This window comes from Protopterus annectens, chromosome 1.part2 (assembly GCF_019279795.1).
Source record: "Protopterus annectens isolate FY-2018-M chromosome 1.part2, PAN1.0, whole genome shotgun sequence".
Taxonomy (NCBI): Eukaryota; Metazoa; Chordata; order Ceratodontiformes; family Protopteridae; genus Protopterus; species Protopterus annectens.
Window position 1 is genome coordinate 555496931 of NC_056727.1, and position 20266 is coordinate 555517196.

General features: G+C 41.5%; 1 protein-coding gene across 3 annotated transcripts in view; it reads right to left on the reverse strand.

Moving 5' to 3' along the window:
* The window catches only part of ATL2 (atlastin GTPase 2), a 1083407-nt gene extending 1067734 nt beyond the window's left edge, over window positions 1–15673 (reverse strand). The window contains exon 1 of one of the 3 annotated variants that reach the window (XM_044057663.1): window positions 15546–15668. In XM_044057663.1, the coding sequence (XP_043913598.1) occupies window positions 15546–15621 (76 nt within the window). In that variant the 5' untranslated portion in view covers window positions 15622–15668. Of the gene's footprint in view, window positions 1–15545 lie in introns of all 3 variants that reach the window. The other 2 variants (XM_044057671.1, XM_044057677.1) reach the window with 2 other exon arrangements.
* Window positions 15674–20266: the final 4593 nt, after the last annotated feature.

The following is a 20266-nucleotide window of genomic DNA, read 5'->3' on the forward strand; positions in this document are numbered from 1 at the left end:
TAAGCTTGGATTATGTCCACTTGTAATAACTGCCATCTTGTTTCCCTGCACTCCCAATTAGTACAATCACAAAAAAATTGTTTTAAAACCACTCCATACTACAAAAAATTTAAAAGCATAATTCTCATTTTTTTGCTTTGACAGTATAAATATGCTCTATTATCCTCTGTCAACACTAGTTATTCCTGTGTAAAATGCACCACAGTACAGATATACACCCACATAAAACTATGATTTTATATTTACAAGTATAATGTGTTTTTGCACCTACTATTGTATTAAAATCCATGCATATCCAAAACTGGACTTCACTTCTAAACAAGCCTTTAGTCTCATCTGTATAGACACAGATGACAGTAGTACAGCATTCTAATAAATATTTTAAAGTTGGAGTTCTTGGATAGGGTCAGTTAAAGTTACCAAGAATTCCTTTGCAAACTGTGAACATCAGTAGGAGGAGCTGAGAGAGAGCATTGTTATTTAGAAATATCTGTAGTTATCTGAATTGTTTGTATGGTTTGCATTGCTCTGAGTATCACTCATCTCTGCATTTAATTTTGATTTGAAACTCTTTAAAGGTTTGATCACTTCTACCTTATATCTTACTCTAGTATTTACATTTGTTTTATGTTTTCTGTTCTGTTGGAGTTTTAAGAAATTTGGTGGCTTTTGAGTTGCCCACCCCTACTATAAATCTCATTTTGGACTCTCATCCCAGCCCCATCCCATCAGCTTATTCTACTGAGTAGACAGATCACTTGGGAAGGCCCACCCCCTTAGTTTATCAACCTTATAGTGCTTCATCCCTTCCCACTTAACCAAAAAAAAAAAATGCACTTTATTCATCTGCTTTTACGTTTCTTCCTACTTTAGACTTTATTTTGCTTTTGCTGCCTGTTCTTAAAAGTACTCATTTGCATTTATTCTGCTGCATTTATTACTACTGGTTAGTAACCTGATTAAACTGTAACTGTTATTCTAAGCCTTTTAGTTTAAGCAGTTGGGCTTCAGTCCAGTTTTACATTAAGAATGTTTTGTGGTCTGAACTCTTGTGGCAGGATAGTTAGCTTACCATCCTTCTAAGATGGGAGTTGCTGATTGAAGGCTTAGAGTCTGTTTGTTATTCTAAATGTGTATTAGTCCTGGTTTAAGCACTTGGGCTTCAGGACAGTTATTTTTTGTTGTCTGCACTCTTGTGGGAGGAGAGGGTAGATTCTACCCTTCTGAACTGAGCATTACTGGTTAAAGGCTTATTGTGCCTGCTTACTTGAACTGTTTCGTTCTGAAATTGGTGCACCTTGTTTGCTGTAGGATAGACTTGATTCAGACCTGCTGAATCTAGCTTGGTTTGTATAATGTAAGCACTAATCCAGGCCATTTGTTTTTTGGAGAGGGTGCCCCTGCACCCTAGTGGCAGGAGTGTACAGACTGAGCTTGTCTGACTGAAGACTGCTGGAACAGGGCTCAGTTTTGAGCTTTTTTACTGGTTAACTTGTTTGCCACTTTATATATATATATATATATATATATATATATATATATATATATATATATATATATATACATATAAATACAAGTTCTAGCTCGTTTTCCCACCTTTCCTATTACTAGAGTAGTTCAGACACTGATGTGCTATATTCAGGACTGTTTTGTAGTTAGAGTTCCCCAGATCTTTGTGTTAGATGGAACCCTCTCAGCTCATCAGTGGGAGTAGTAAGCACTGGGTAGCCCATCTACCACAAGAGGAGTGGTTTCTAGCTCCCTTTCAATTTTCTGCTTTAAAAGCCTGTGTTTGCACACCGTGTGGCGCCAGTAAGCTAGGGTAATTATTACCGGTGCCAGAAAGTCTGCTCTTCAATTTGTCCCTTAGATGTTGCTAGTTCTCCTCTCTTGCATTTAAGTAGCTTACTCACCTAGCACTTCATCTGGTTTCTTGTAGCAATTATTGTAGCACACACAAGTGCTAACAGTACTAAACATCCTATAAGGAAACCGCTCCAGTACTTAAATGACCATCCCTCCAGGCATGTCAAAAGGTCAGTTCCCTGTGTTTCTCCTATTAATCTGGTGAACTTGGGCATTCTGAGGCACTGCAGCAACTGCTTCATGTACACAGACAACCCCCTCCTCTTACCTGCCAACACTCAGACTTGTGAGAGATGCACTTGCATATCCAAACTGGAAGACATGCACTCTCCAGCCAAGACCGGAATAGCTGGTCAAGAGAAGGTAAACACCTGCACCACACAGCCCTCCAGAACACTCACCATCACAGCTCTCACATAAATACACAAATCCACACCCACCTTCGCAGAGGCTCAACAGAAATCTACCCAAACAGCAGAGACCTCCAAATCAGAAACGCACTTTACTACCACAACACAGCACAAATCACAAGACACATCTCAACCTAAGCCCCCCCAAGGCAAAACAGCTTACCCAAAACACTAATCATAGGTGACTCGATAGTGAGGCACACTGATGTCCCACTCACTAGGCTGAATAAGAAGGCAACAAGTCGGTTGCCAGTATCCAACACACACACTCAGGTCACTCCACAACAAATGACTCAGTCATTGTCCATGTTGTCCATGTGGGTGTGAATGACCTGAGGCATACCTCCCTGAACTACATGGAGAGACAGAGGAGCTATCTGACTATATGGCCCAGGCAGGTATGACCCTAGCCCTGAGCAGCATCCTACCATCACCCAGAATGATACCACAGTACAAGCAGAAAATGATTTACTTCAACAATTGGCTAAGTTTCTGGCGTCATTCTAAGGGGTGCCAATATCTGTCTGCTTGGGATGACATGACTGACAGACCTCGATGCTTTGCCAGAGATGGCCTGCATCTGTCACCCCTAGGTTTCCGTATACTGGCTAAGGCTCTTGCCACCCATATAGTGCCTTTTTTAGGCGGTGTTCCAAAGACCAAATTACTACAGTAACAGCTATAAATAAATGCAATCTGAGGGTCATGTTGCTCAACACTAGAAGTCTAAATCTCAAGATGCACTCGCTCTAAGCACTCCTCAAAATGGAGAACAATTGAGATTTGTGCTGTAACGGAGACCTGGTTTAAAGCAGCAGAAAGCACCCCTGCACTACCAGGCTAGAACTCATTCCACACCTTTCTGCCCCAGAAAGTGGACCGAAGCTCCAAAGGCAGTGGCATATCCACATTCATAAAGGATATGCACACCTCCACACACTAGTAACCCAGCATAATGCATCAAAGATACTTCAGGTACAACTAACAGCGGGTAAGAAGGCGATCCAAGTCATAGCCTGCTACAGGTCACCAACCGTGTCTCAAGACTGTCATTCCACATTCCTAAGCACCCTGGAAACTATTAGGGTCCAACCCAACACTCTCATATTGGGTGACTTCAACTACCCCTCCATCAACTGGGAAAACTACTATGTACCAATACACTTGCCCAATGCTTCCTGGAATTAATTAATTCCAATGCTCTGGACCAGCTCATTCTTACCCCCACTAGAAGAAGCAACATCCTTGACCTGGTTATTACTACCATGGGCAAACATTGCTCAACACCAATAGTCAATTCCTCCCTGATTAGATCGGACCAAACACTAATTACCATGGAAATCCACATCTAACCCACACCACCAGCAAAGGTAACCACCATGAACAATTTCTCCAAAGCTGACAGAGCTCCAAAAAACAGAGGTGGCAAACCTCATGGCACCCATGCAAATGGAAAATAGGTGCATGACCGCTGAATCATACACTAATGCACTGTACGAATACATACATAAATGCATTGAACTAACCATACAGAATAGAACCAAGACACTCCTCCAAAAAAGGAAGCCAATCTGGTGGTCCCCTGCCATTAAACTCTACAACATAAGGAAGAAATTATTGCAGAAAAAGATAAAGTCCCAAGACTGGAAAAACTCCCTTATTAGCCTCAACAAAAACCTGATATCCCTCATCAAAACATCTAAGCTAGCTATGAAGGCAGAATTGCAGCAGACACTAAAAACAACCACAAAGCCGTCTACATTTATATCAAGAATTATCACGGCAATACCCAGATTTGCTCCGAGTTACTGCACAATGGTACCCCCTATACTGAGCCGACAAATACAGTGCCAACTTTACCCCTCTCCCCCCTACAGGACCAATCACAATACTGGAAGAATGCCAGGCACCCAGCATTACTGGAGCACAGGTTAAAGCTGCATTGCCTGGTGCCCAACCGTCAAAGAAGGCACACCCACTCATGCACACATCTACCTGCATGTCTTCACTTGACCATGGAGAGGACATGCCAACTCCGCACAGAAGGTGCTCCAGCCGAGAATTGAACCGGAGAGCCTCCTGCTGTGATGCGACAACGCTAATCACTGCACCACCGCAGCCATCAAATATAAATACAAGATAGGATCTTTTACCATTCTCATTTATTAAATCTTAAATTACCACATACAATATTCCATTTATACATACAGTTTTTCTAATACTGTAAGAATCAACTGACATACCCAAAACAAAAACCTCAGTATTCATATTTGTTAACAGAAGCCCCCCAAAAAAAAAAACAGATGATAAAAACAGAGGAACTTTATTGGTTCCATTTCACTTTATTTCTGCTCAACACTGACATTTTATTAATTTTTTTTAAGACAAAGTTGTATGGACAGGTATAAAGGTACTCATGGGGGCTACACAACAGTTCCTGCACCAGCAAATATTTTTCTTGGTTAGTAGCAATTAGTCATTTTACCATCCAACACCTAACCGGTATGTTAACCAGTTATTTAGCAAGGTTCAGCAGATCAGTGCACAAACTTTATTATGGAATTAAGTTTTATAACATCTTTTGAATTTGTTTTAGAAAACACTGGTAATTTAGTGAACGAATTGTTATATTAGATTTGGTTATGTGCTCCTTTTTTAAGACTGGAATGCACAGAAAAACTACATAATAATTCACACAGTGCATTTATGAAGAGGTCAGATGATTAGAGTTTCAAGAATCTTACAGATATAACACAAGTTTAAAGAGCTGTTTGTGTATAGAGGATATGAAATGGAATTCTTAAAGAAAAAGGTAGAGGAAATAATGCACCCTCCTTTTTATTTATTATTAATTGATATTTGTTGACTGGGCCCAATGATCCATTTTCAGTGGGGGCCTGGGGAGAAAAGCTCCATAGAATCACAGAAATGTTTACATAACATCAGGTTAACTTTGACAGTCAAGAAAGTTTTTACATAATACAAACTGAAGTAGATATACAAGACAAAGACAGACAGTGTAAATTGCAACTAATTGCAACTATATTCAGTTAGTACAAGTATTTGTAGTGTACAATGGCCAAAATATTTAAGGTGGTTTAATCAGATTATATTTTATCATTTTTATTAGCAGGAGCACACAAAAAAAGAGAACAGAACACTTCTGGCCAAATGGCAGCAGCCACTTAAGGTGATGGAAAGACTAAATACACTTAACTAGAAGTTTAGACTGCCAAGAAGTGTGTCTGTGTTTCGCCTTTTCCTGGTTAGGGGTCGCCACAGAGGAACTCCGGTCTGTTAATGATTGGCAATAGATTTTTACGTGCCGAGTTGCCGGCCCTGACGCACAACCTTCAACGAAGGTACGCCCATTCACGCATATCTCCACACAGAAGACGCTCTAGCTGAGAATCTAACAGGACGTCTTACTGTGAGGCACGCAGAAAGGTAAATCAAAATTGGTACAAGCCATGGAAAGAAACAGAATTCTGCAGAGAGATTGGTCCATACAAGAAAAAAAAAAAAAAAGAATCACTACCTGAAGTAAAAGAGATGGGTGAAGGGCTGACAGAGAATCCACTTGCCAAAAGTGGAAAATACAAGAGAATTTTTATTAAGGAATGCCTTCTGAGGTGCCCACATAGAGGCAACCCCAAGAATGAAAGTCTGAGACCTTATAACGTATTAGTGTTACAAAAACAGAAAAGTTCAAACAGCTGAAACTAGGTACAATAAGTCAAAGAGAATGAACGGCCCAGCAGTACTAGTCATTAAACTTGAAAGAAACACTTGATTCTGTAATGACTAAGAAACCTAGCAGTATTGCAACATTTGATAGCTAGCAAATTTCAGGAAACTGAGTTGACAAGGGAACCTAGGAAAGGAAAGGTACTTGGTAATGTTTGACATTAAGGGAAATGGCAGATACCACTACCCCATGCTAAACAGAAAACAGCTTTTGTAAACCATTTCTGCACACTGCATCTTAAGCGAGATTCTCAGACCTCTGACTTCACTAGTCAAGTATGGCACAGCTTACTGGGAGTGGGTCTGCCATATTTTTATTCATTGGCCTCTAAGCAACCCCCTCTCCCACTTTTGAGAAGTCAGTGAATAAAAATATTGCAGCCCCACTCCCAGTAAGCTGTGCCATTCCTTGCTAGCAAAGTCAAAGGTCTGAGAATATCAGTTATTAAAGTGCAGGCTGTGTTAATCCCTACCTGCATAATGGATTCTATTATAAATGCTAGTAAAAGGAAACTATGCTAGCAGCCACGTACTTAGGACACCTTACAGAAAGAGGGATATCAAGCTCACTACTACAAATGATACACACCATAACAAATAACTAGCCTACATTCTTTACTGAGAAACATGCAAAGAGGCTTTCCTTGGACTAACTGAATACTACAGAAAGTTTACGCCTAACTTTATGACTACAGCCTGCCCTCTGACAAATCTCACAAGAGGAAGTTCCTGTCAAGATGCAAACATCTGTTGAGGCAGCAAGATCATTTAATGAGATAAGGATAATCTGTTCTGAACCAGTGTTAGTAATGCCCGATTAGTTTAAGTTACATACCAAAGTGTGCGTGCGTGGGGGGGGGGGGTATCCCAAGACATTAAACAGCACCCTGTGTAAGTAAATCATCAGGAAGCTCATCAATGCATGAAGGAGAAATTCAGCTACTAAAGTCTCTCTAGCAATAATGCGGGCTCTTGTAGGTCTTTAAATACTAAATTGTTATGTAGGCACCTAAATTTGGTAAAAGATCATGCCCCTTTTGCAATGTTTAAAGCAATGCTATGGGTACTACTTGCAACCCCTTTCAGTATATGGTGACCTAGAGAGCTGGCCTGACCAAATGAAATGATGGGTTGTCTAGGGCCTACAACCCATCACTACAATTCCAAAGCTCCTGGTTTTGTGATGGGAAGAGGGGCAACTATAACATGCTGGTTATGGACATTTATAATTGCCTTTCAATATGTACTCAAAATGTATATTTCAGTACAGCGGATAGTACTTTTCATGCTGTAATTAGCTAATCCACAAGGTTTTAAAAATCAGTTACATTGAAAAAAAAAAAAAAAAAGGTAGCCAGGGTGGGAACTAAATTCAGAAAGTAAGTCACGCACATGGAGAACTGCCTGAAGGAACGTAAGGAAGTGAGGACAGCTCAACTGAGGCTAGCCTAGAGAGCATACTTTGTGGAGCATCCATTTTAGAGCTAAAAAGTCGAGCCTTGGAGAGACTTCTACATTTTATTTTCCTTGAGTTACAAAACAACCTATATTCTGGAGGGCTGTGTGGCATGAAAACTTATGAGAAACTTAAGGTACTGTTTGATTTCTTCTGAAACTGCAAGGGCAAGCTGGCTGATATTTTGGTAAGAAGACTACAGAATAAACCTGGGCTTTTACAAACATCCTGCCACCAGTATCGTTTTGGAACTTGCGTCATATACAGACACACAAAATAGTGTGTGTGTGTGCACAAATGTATGCATGTGCGCATATATATATATATATATATATATATATATATATATATATATATATATATATATATATATATATATATATATATATATATATATACACACACACACACATACATATATATATATATATATATATATATACACACACACACACACACACACACACACACACACACATATGCATGCATGTGTATGTGTATATATATATATATATATATATATATATATATATATATATATACATATATATATATATATATACACATATACACACACACACACACACACACACACACACATACATATATATACATACACACATTATATATATATACACATACACACACATTATATATATATATATATATATATATACACACATACATATACGTATATATGCGGATCTATGTCAGAAGATCAAAGTTTCAAAAACTTGTGGAGTAGGTTAGAAAAGTACAGGAATGGATTTAGAGGTGTGCGTGTGCCCAAGCTATCTTGTTTATTAATTAATTAAGGAAAGGGGCTTTTTCAAAGGTAAAGAGAAGGGTTAGCATACATTAGTAAGGAGGTGCATGGAAACTTCTCACCCCCTGCACAACCTCACTAAGGAAAGTCAGCTAACACTAACCTGACCCTGCATCTTATCATTGAAGATCCCTTCCCATAACACTAGTATTCAAACAAATTACATATGAATGTGTGGCAGGGTTTGGGTAACCAGAATGCAGAAGGAAACAGTTTAAGTACTCTCTTTTCCTCCCCAAAATTTGAATTTTCATGTTGATTTTCAAAATTATGGCATCTGTTACTTCAGTGTTAATGCTGCTGCATTTCAATAAGTCAATATATATTCACATACATGTAGACAAGTACTTTACTTACATTTAATAAACCAACATTTTACTAGATATGCATTCTAATTCCATCCCTTACACATACCTCTCAAGTGTCCACATTTTCACTTCATATTGTTGGTCTGTTACCCATAAAATTTGTGGTTTATAATATAATGACCAACATTTCAGTTTCAGCCTTCATAACCTCCAGAAGACATATGGTCTCTAGGCTTTGCTTGCGATTGAAAAGGGTCTGAAGACCAACTCACCTACCCAATTAATAAACATACAAAATATGTCAAATCCAAGATTAAAACACTTTGAAAATAGAGGAAATACTCTGTTCCCAGGTCAAACTTCCAAGGTATTACCAGGCTAAAGGGAACAAAATTAAAAATATAACATTCTCTCTCTTTTTCATTCATCTGCAATCAAGGCTTAATGACATTTGACTTGTATGACTTGCCTCTGTGAATATAACAAAAGAAAAAGAGAAATGCCTTTTGAAGTCCCTTGGGATCACCCGATTTGTTCTCTCTCTCGTTAATGTAAGAAAAAATATAAGACTTGGACCGAACCACGAAAGGAGGGGGAGTATCGATATTCAAAGATACCCACACCTCCAGGTTGGTGGCAAAGCACGAAGCATCAGAGACTATCCATGTGCAACTAACAGTGGGCAAAACTGCCTTCCAGTTTATAGCCTGCTACAGACCACCCTCCCAAACCCAGGAACCCCACTCGGCCTTTCTGAGAACACTGGAAAATATGAAGGTCTCTCCAAACATCATTATATTGGGCGACTTCAACTACCCAAACATAGACTGGGAGCATTACTCTAGCTCCAACACCCTAGCCCAAAGGTTCCTAGAATTTATAAACTCAAATGCTATGGAACAACTTGTTACCACTCCCACTAGAGGGGAAAATATACTGGACCTGATCATCACCAACATGGGGACTCTATGCTCCAGACCAGAAGTGTATCCCTCACTGGTAAGATCAGCTCATAAAACTAATCTCACTGGATATTCACATCCCGACCCCATCCCCTGCCCAGAAAACCACAGTGAAAAACTTCTCTAAAGCAAATTTCACACTCCTCAAAACCAAGGTGGAATCCTTCAAAGCCCCCGGGCCTGTGGAAAATACGGCCCAGACCACAGAATCCTTTATAAACGCATTCTATGAACACCTTCAGGAATGCATGGATCATGCGATCCCAAATAAAATCAAGACCCAATCCTCCAAAGGCAGACGTCCTGTCTTGTGGACCCCAGCCATAAACAAACTATACAATAGAAGGAGGAAGCTACTAAATGATAGAGCAAAATCCCAAAAAGGGAAGGCATCACTGATCAGTATTAGCAAAAAACTACGGGCACTCCTAAAAATGTCTAAGGCCAGCTTAGAGAGAAAAATTGCACAGGACACTAAGGATAATCACAAGGCTTTCTTTACGTTAGGAACCTGGGTGGTAATTCCCAGATAGGCTCAGAATTAGTCCAAAATGACAAAAAATACACTGAACCCACAAACATTGCCAACATCATAGCTGACAGGTTCAGCGCAAACTTCTCCCCCCCCCCTCCACCAAAAGGGCAAATATCTATCCCAGCAGAGTGCTGCCCCCCTGACATCTCAGATGCTCAGGTAAGAGCTGCCCTCTCCAAAGCAAAAAACACAGGATCAATGGGACCAGACGGTGTCCTGGGCTGCGTCCTACATGAACTCCAAGAAGAGCTAAACCCAAACATAAAACTACTGTTCAACCTCAGCCTTACTACAGGATATGTGCCCAAAGAGTGGCGTACAGCAACAGTGGTCCCTCTCCATAAAGGTGGTGCCTCAACGGATCCTGGAAACTATCGCCCCATAAGCCTGACTAGCTTGGTCTGCAAAGCTATGGAAAGGATCATCATGGACCTCAAATAAAGATATTGGGGACCTACAGATACTGGATCCTACCCAGTTCGGCTTTGTTAAGGGCAGATCCTGCCTCTTAAACCTGGTTGATTTCCTTGAAACAGTCACCAAGGCCATTGACGAGGGGAAGGTGTTCCACACAGCCTACCTGGACCTCGCAAAAGCCTTCGATAAAATACCCCACTCGGGCATTACAGATAAGCTCACCAGCTTAAATATAAACCTCTATGTCACTAGATGGATTGCAAACTGGCTCAAGGACAGAACCCACATGGTTAGAATTGCTGGAGCCATGTCAGACTCCAAACCAGTTACAAGTGGTGTCCCACAAGGCTCAGTCCTGGGACCTCTCTTGTTCGGTATATATTTCTCGGAGGTACAGGCCAACACGGAAGGACTGTGGCTGACCAACTTTGCAGATGACTGCAAACTGGGCGCCATAATCAACTCTCCAGCCAACACAAGCATCCTCCAAAAGGACCTCATAGAAACAGACAGCTGGTGCCAGAGCCATGGCCTCAAGCTAAATGCCAAAAAGTGTATAGTCATCCCCTTTGGCAAAAACAAAGTGCCCACAAATTACCACATAGGTGGTAATCCATTAAGTACAGAAGTAGTAATTAGGGACCTGTGGACCCAAGTTGATAGCAATCTCTCATTTGACAACTACGTGGCCAAAGTGGTTAGAATAATATTTTATATAGCCCACCTAATCATGAAGGGATTCACATCTAGATCAGGGGAGGTCATCATGCCTCTTTACTCATCCCTCATCAGGCCCATAATTGAGTACAATGCCCCTTTTGGGATGTACCTTACCAGACACCTTTACAACTGGAAAGACCCCAAAAGTACCTCACCAAGAGGATCAAAGGGCTCAAACAGATGCCATATGCTGCCCGGTTAAAGAAACTCCAGCTCTACTCAGTGGCATACCGCCTGTTCAGAGGCGATGTGTGCCTGACATATAAAGTCATGTCCAACCCGGAATTAATGGGCATGCTGCACCGCAGAAAATCCAAATCCCATCGAGCTACGCACTCGAGAGACTTGAACCTCAGCACTGAAATAAATAGGACATGCTGGAGGGACAGATTCATAACCCAGAGGCTCCCTTCACTCTGGAATAAAACCCCAGTCCAGGTTAGGCAGAGTCCCTCATGGACTCTCTTCAAGAGGAATCTTGATGAGTGGATGGGAGATCGTAGGTTTACCCCAGGTATCACTTCTGTGTCACTGCTAGACAGAGGCACAGTATACTAACCTCGAAAAAGGGCATAGCAAAATAAATTTAAAATGGGTGGCGAAAGCCAAACACATTCTGGCTAGGCTTATAAATGCCCTAGGGCAGATAGCCTAGTATGAACCTATGAACTCTCTTTTGTTTTGAGATGTAATTGCTGTACACTTTGATGGACTAAACAGTCTGCATATCATACTTGCATGTGGAAGAGGGATTCAAAGGAAGGAAAAAGACTTGGATGTGTCCTGGCAGTTTCTGTTCTTGCTATGACAAGTAAAAACTACTGTGTTTTGCCAATTTCAAGAAAATTATGACTGGATTAATAATGGGGCCTGGGGTAAACAGAATACATAACCATGCTATGCTATGCTAAAGAAAGAACTGACAGTCTTTTTTGTGATGGACCAGTCTGTGGATCCTAGTTATTAATTTATCTAATGTAATGTAAGGAGTAGTATTTCAGTCGTAAGATATAGTATCTACAGCTTGTTTCTGTATCCAACCCCTATAACACATTTTATACGCTCACCATTTTCATTATTTATGTAAAGCTAATTTTTACCAATCTTAAGCTCTGACAGTTGACATCCATTATTATATTATATTATATTTATGTGCTGTTTATCTGAAGAGACAATAAGCATTTACAGTTAGCTACCAAGCTGTGTGGCACACATCTCCCTACGTACGTCTAGTACCAATAGAAAAGATCACCAACGAAATAACAAATAGCAAGAATGGGGAGCCACTCATCCAGCAAACAAATCCAACTTTTAATATAATTACGAAGATTAAAAACACAAAGTCCACAATAAAAATAGCGCTTTCGTTCCAAAAATATAGAACTACAGATAAAACACTTAAATAACCCGCCCTTTTTATATCACCCATAAATGTTATTTCGTTGGTGGTTTTCATACCAATAGAAAAAGATATTAAAATGTGCATTTCACATTTGTAACTGAAGTCCCTGGTTATTCCTGGGTGGTGGCAGTGCTTGTGTTGCAGGGAGAAAGCTGCGGGGAACTGGAAAATTCTGCCATCTTTCTGGGAACTCTGTATATTTGTGTGTGAAAATTATTGTTGTGAACAGTTACCACAGGTAAAGGGGCACTACTGGAAGACGCCTGTTCCTAGAAAGAGTGTTGAGGGAGGGGTCCAAGTGTACCCAGTTCAGTAAACGCCAATGGGTAGTCCAGTCTGATGTTGAAACCCCATACCCAGAGCAGCAATGTATATCCCCATTTATACTCTTGGGTCCAGGTTACATTTCATGAATTATTTACTGAAACACTTGTGCACAGTTTCTAGCTACTACTACTCACTTGGCTGTCAACAGTGGGATTCAAATCCCATTGGTGCCAAACAGGTTGATGTCACTGTGGGTGACAGTATGGGTGGCACAGTGGTATCATAATCCCACCCATAACTCTAGTGGTAGTGGTGCTATCCCCTTGTCATACCAAGTATTCATTTTAGCCCAAGGTTGCATGACTTCAAGCTCAATATAATAAGCAAGAATGGAGGTGGGACAACACCCTCATCGGGAGGTGCAGCTGTGCACGTTACATATTCCCCCTGCAAAGACTACTAAATACATTTTGTAATTCTTTTATTCATGTCAACACCTTTTGTCATTGTGGAACTTAATGTGGTAGGGCCAAATATACTCAAGCACTAAAGTTTTGTTCAGCTACATACAACTTTATTGTGTGCATTTGCAACTGAAGTTCTCAGTTCTACAGTCATTTTTAGAAAACACACTACTCAAAATAAAAATTCATATTTGACGGAATACAGTGTAGTAAGTAAACTTTACTTTTCAACTTATCCACGTGGAGTAGCAACTAAGGTTTCTGTAGTGTAACACAAATTTTGATTACAAGTGCAATTCATGTTTTCAATCTTAGTACATTGTCTTTCAATCATGTATATTTAGCCTACCATCTATTCAGCTGTTCAGATTGCACTACCCAACCAGAGCGCCGATTGCACAATATTCTCTAAACACACAGTTCCCCACAACTGCAGAGACGAAACACAGCAATATACTACTATTCAACCAAGCTACAATATGTAAATACATTTTTATGATCCCCTAGCACAGTTACTTAGGGGGAAATTTTGGAAATATTTCAACTTCAGTGGTTCGTAAGTATACATGCTTGCAAGCACAAATACACAATTTCAGCAGAAAGGGAGACTACATAGTGACTGCACCCTATTACACAGGCTGTTCCACTGCCTTCTGCTCCTACCCCATTTTAAATTACAGTCAGTGAAATGTATTTCACTATCCCTGGAGGACGGCAATCTTTCTCCGATACAAATTCTAATATCAAACTTAATACTAGTTCCCACACTTGTATCATTCATATCCCTTCCTGGCCTGTCCTTCACAACGTTCAATCTTCCAACCCTCTCAGAATCCTGAGGACCCAGATCAACCTCCTGAAAATCAGGAGGACTCAGATCAGGCTCCCCCTACCCTTACTCAAACACAACTACTCTTCAAATTCCATACAGTTTACTTTTCATCACCTTGGTCTCCCAACCCAGAATATCATCAGTGCTTTGAATACTTATCTTCATGTAGGCCTCTGCACTACATACTCTTCTCCAGTTCTCATTACACTAAGAAGCTATACAATCCTTTGGTTCCGTGACCGAGGCACTACATAGAGCAAAAACTCAAACTAATCAACACAAAGGTGCATCTTCTTTGTAAGCACCTCACAATAAATCAATCTCAACAAAGGCACTCTGACAAACATGACTCTCTGAAAACAAACGTAGTATTCCTAACGTGTATGGTAAAATCCTGAACAGACACACATTTATGTATGTACTTCTACCCAAACACTTACTTGTACTCAAATACGGAGTTCTCTCCAACAGAACAATGTAACCAAACCAAATACAATTTCCAAGATTAAAAAAAGGAAACTGTCAAGCACTTTAAAACATCCGTGATATCACTACCAGTGCCAGTCTAATGGCCTCCTTTCCATAACCTTGTAACCTTCAAACTATAAAACCATTTCGGACTCTGGCAACGATTTCAGTTTCAACTGTGTTAGATTTTCATTCCACAAACATACATGCAAAACAGTCCTACCAACAAATAAACACCAAGACGTGTGAACAGCCCCAGATCACCACAAGACTGCCAAATAATAGAAACAGTAATTCTGTGAAGGACTGGAAAAAGGGACAGATTGCAATAAAGTTTACTCGATTGCTGCACACAGAAAGCAGGTCAAGCAAAGTACAAACAACACGACTGACAGGTGACAGCTTGGGGCAAGAATCCAACACTATCTGCAGTACACCGAGAGGTGTCACTAGCCGATGTCAAGCGTAAAACCCATTCTGGAGACACACATACGACCAGCGCATACCAGGGCATCTCCTTGAAGGAGCTAATCGTATTTCATGTTAACATAGCCGGGGAGCTCAGCGCAGACATATGGAGAATATTTGTACTACACTGTCGGTGACCATCAACACAATCGTACCAACTTATGCCATAACAGGGACATGATGATATGAAAGGATTTAGTAAAACAGATGTAAAGGAATGAAGGGACACCTGGAAAGGGAAAGCTAGCCACCCTTTAACGGCCAACGCGGCTAGAGATCCCGACTTGCAGGCCAGGTGGAACCCAGTTATCTTGCTCCAAGCTAAGCTCTATTAATCAAAGCAGCACGATACTACTTTGCAAGAACTCCATAACTGACTCCCAGCAACTGTCATTACCTGCACGATCCATGTGATTTTCCTTAAGCCCAGCATAGATAGCTTTCCGACTACCTAACCCGCTATTCTCCGCCATCTTGCTCCGTTTAAAATTAACTAACTGCTGACGTCAGAATCTCAGCCCCTTTATTGACCTGTCAGAAGATAAACGCCGGTCCGTCCTTGTGCCCGCCAGATGTCTTACAGAAGGGTTGTATTATAGGGATGTTAAGGTAACGCTTGACGGTGAAGGAGTCAAACACTTAGGGCTGAAGTATTTGGTGAGGCCAGTTTATTGAGTACGGAGGAATTCATTTTCACAACACACGTTCTATGATGTATGATTGAAGAGTAATTTTCAAAACGTTCAGGCGTATTTGAAGGGCTGCTTTGGAGTGTTGGCATAAATCAATCAGTTACCTGTAGCATCAGGTAACACAACCCCCAAAATAATACAGAACACTTTTAAAAGTATCAGTGCTGTTATTGTTAAAATAAGCAATCAGAAAACGAGAATGTGAATTAAAATTATTTTTAAATAAAAGAAGTTGATGACTCTGTAATTATTTATGAAGTCGTTTTCCACATTTTCTCACAAAGTTGTACGTTTTTTAGAACTAAAAGAATGGAAGTCTGTGGAAATCACAGAGAGATAGAATGCGCTAGATATCACATTCAAAAAATAATTGAAACAGGTGGTAGCGTTTATTTTAATATTTTTAAGAAAGTTGATAGACTCTTATTTATTTAACATTGGTTAACCGGAAAAGTCCGACTTGGAACGAAGACAATTGTCAGCGGAGGCCCGGGGACAAACGTTCTGGGCGTATGTTTAATTATTCTTTGAAAGTTATGAAGTCTGAAACACAAACGTTAAGTGTGTGTGTATATATATATATATATATATATATATATATATATATACACACACACACAAAAGGTAAAAACTATTTCCAGGAGGTAGAAATACAAACTAAAACGGAAGGTCCTGGGTGATATGAATGAAAAACCGAGACTGGAGCCAGTTCAAGATTTGAGCGCTTTCGTTCGTTTATTTATTTTCATAACATCGAACTTCTTCAGAAATCTACATTAGTGCAGGCAATAAATACTACAATTACAGAAGAAATATGAGCTAGTGGTGACGTGTAATTAGTATTGGGTCACCTGTTCCATTTAAGGAGACATTTAATGTTGATAGCACCATTGAGCCCTGGGGGCGTGTCTGCTGCAAGTTTTACTTGCCATTTCAGCTCTCTTACCTCGAGTGGGGTGCTGGATTCATTGCTAAAATTGTGAGCAATTTCTAAAACTAGGAACAAGAATTTTGTGTTTGGACAATCATTGGAGTGTCTCGCTAGCGCGTTTGTGTGGTCATTTCTGCGTATGGCTTGGTAGTGCTCTTTGATTCTGTCTTTTAGTCTGCGTGTGGTCATGCCAACGTAGAAAGCCTCACATTGCTGGCATTTGCTGTAGTATACCACATTGGTAGTGTTACAGTCAAAGGTGCCAGTTAGCTTGACAGGGAGATGCATATTGCTGGGTTTAATGCAGTTGCTGGTCAGGATGTACTGGCAGCAGTTGCAGTCTGTGCATGGGTGAGTGCCTTGCGGTTTGCACGGCACATCTTTGGGTCCATTTCTGCTTTGTTCTAGGAAAGCTTTGATGGAGTGCGTACGTTTTTGTACGTGAAGGTGGGTTTATTCCCAACAGCTTTGTTTATTTCAAGGTGGGCTTGGACAATTGTTATATCCTGGTAAATAAGGAGACCACACGGTTCTGGAGTTGTAAGGCCTTTCTTTATTAAGAGCCTTCAGGTGCGCACCCATGCTACATGTTCACAACTTCGCCATCGCCATACATCCACCGGAAACAACCAGTTACCAGAGAAATACAGAACCAACACTACCTGTTGCTAATTCCCCAGAGCGCCCCTACAGTACAATAACAGCATTACTTGCCCGATACTACATTCCTCCCCTTTTAAGCATTTAATACGCTTCTTACATAAGAAAAACAAGGGAGCAAGCCAAAAACAATCCATCTAGTACTTAATTCCTAAATACCCGGCTAGTATTAAACGGTTACCCTGCAATCGAATTAGGTTGCTCTTTTAAACTAGACATGCAATTGTTACATTGATAGTCCTTCAAGTAACTAGGTTTAACCAGTGCCCGCTTAGAACGGCGCAATGGTACCACCCTGGGTGACTCCGGTGTCACAGTTACCACCTCTGGTACCGGTGTATCCATCCCTGGAACAGTTGGATCCTTGGGAACCTCTCCTTCCGAGTCCCGGCGGTCTCCCTCGGCCCCCAAGATCGGAAATCCTCCTGCCGCTGCAAGCCCTTCTCCCGAAACTAACGGCATTTCCGGGGCTTGCAGTTCCATGGAGTCCTTTTCCTGCGCACTCCGCAGAATCTGGTCCACATGTCTCCTCACTACTAAACCTCCATTCAACCTCACCTGGTACGACAGGGGACCCGTGCTCTTGACAATAAACCCTGGGATCCATTTAGGTCCATAACTGAAGTTTTGCGTCATCACTGCATCTCCCTCCAGGAAACTTCTCTCTCTCCGGCGTCGATCATGATGTTCTTTTTGCCTCTACTGTATCCTCTCTACCTTAGCTCGGATGTTTGGATGCACCAGATCCAACGTGGATCTTAATCTCCGTCCTTGCAACATCTCGGCAGGGGACAACCCCATGGTAGACTGGGGTGTAATGCGGTAGTTGAATAACACCCTTGATACTTTGGCTGCCATACTTCCGTCTCCGGCCTTTTTCATCATCACTTTAAAGGTCTGGACAGCCCTTTCAGCACAGCCGTTTGAAGCTGCATGGTAGGGTGCTGATGTGACATGTACAATGCCATTTTTTTCCAGGAACCACTTGAACTCTTCACTCATGAAACATGACGCATTATCTGATACAATAGTCTCGGGTAATCCTTGACTACAGAAACTCTTTCTCAGGCAGTCAATGGTAGTGGTAGAAGTGGGTGTTTTGACTGGGTAGGCATCCATCCATTTAGAATGAGCATCCATTATTATCAAAAACATGGCCCCCATAAAAGGTCCTGCATAGTCTATATGAAGTCTCTGCCAAGGTCTACTCGGCCACTCCCATGGGTGTAGTGGTGCCATCACAGGTAAGTTGCGATGCTGCTGACAGGTTTTACACTCTTTCACAGCGACTTCAATGTCGTGGTCCAACTTTGGCCACCAAAGATAACTTCGTGCTAAGGCCTTCATTCGGGTGATGCCCACATGACCTTGATGCAGCTGTTGTAAAAGTGCACGTCTTCCTGGGGGCGGAATTATCACTCGTGCCCCCCACAACACGCATCCATCTTGCACACTCAGCTCTGTTTTCCTCACCTCATAAGGCCTGAAAACTGGATCAGGGTGTTGTGTGGTCCAGCCTTGCTGGACCCATTGAAACACTCGAGCCAACACCGGGTCTTTGCGTGTCCATTCGCTCAATTCTTTCGCTGACACCAACGTGATGTCCTCCATCATCAACACTCGGTCCTCCCTTTCCTCTCGCTGGGGAGGCCCCGGTAGCGGCAGACGGCTCAACGCGTCCGCATTGCTATGGTGTTTCCCAGGCTTATAAACAATCTCATATTCATAAGCTCTTAATGTTACAGCCCATCTCTGAATTCGGGGAGAAACCATCTGAGGCACGGCCTTCATCTCGTTGAACAGTGACAACAAAGGCTTATGATCGGTGCACACAGTAAACTTCCTGCCATAGAGGTATTTGTGGAACCTCTTAATTCCAAACATTACAGCCAACCCCTCTTTGTCGAGCTGGGAATAGTTTGACTCTGCTGGTGTTAAAGTTCGTGACATGAACCCAATGGGTCTTTCTTGTCCATCTGGCATCCGGTGTGCCAACACGGCCCCTAGCCCATACGGTGAGGCATCACATGACAAAATTAACTCCTTGTGACTATCGTAGTGCACCAAAACCTCTGAAGACTGCATTAGTTCCTTGGACTGCTCAAACGCTTTGTCTTGTTCCTCCTGCCACATCCACAGGGTCTCCTTCCTTAACAGTTTATGTAAAGGAGCTAACAGCGTTGACAGATTTGGTAGGAACCTGTTATAATAGTTGAGTAAGCCTAAATAAGCCTTCAGCTCTGTAACATTTGTGGGTGCAGGTGCCTCTTGGATGGCTTTTACCTTGTCTGGCAGGGGGTGTAGGCCCGAGGCATCCACCTTGTACCCCAGGAACTCTGCTTCCTTTACCATGAAAGCACATTTACTCCTCTTCACCCGTAAACCAGCCTCTCGCAGTCGACTTAGCACCTCGTTCAGAGTCTCCAGATGCTCGCCATTGTTCCTCCCCGTCAACAGGATGTCATCCAGATACACAGCCACCTTCGGAATTCCTGCCACCAGTCCCTCCATTATTCTCTGGAAAATAGCTGGACTAGAGGAAACCCCAAAGGGTAAACGATTGACTTGGAACAGTCCTTTGTGTGTGTTAAGGGTGACATATGCCTTTGACCCTTCTTCTAGAACTACTTGTTGATATGCCTGACTGAGGTCCAGTTTACTAAACCTTTCACCTCCCGACAGCTTTTCAAATACATCCTCCACCTTGGGTAATGGATACTGCTCCAGCTTCGAAACTTGGTTCACTGTTAACTTATAGTCACCACATATGCGTACAATATTATCTGGCTTTAATACTGGAACAATTGGTGCTGCCCATTCCGAAAACTTCACTGG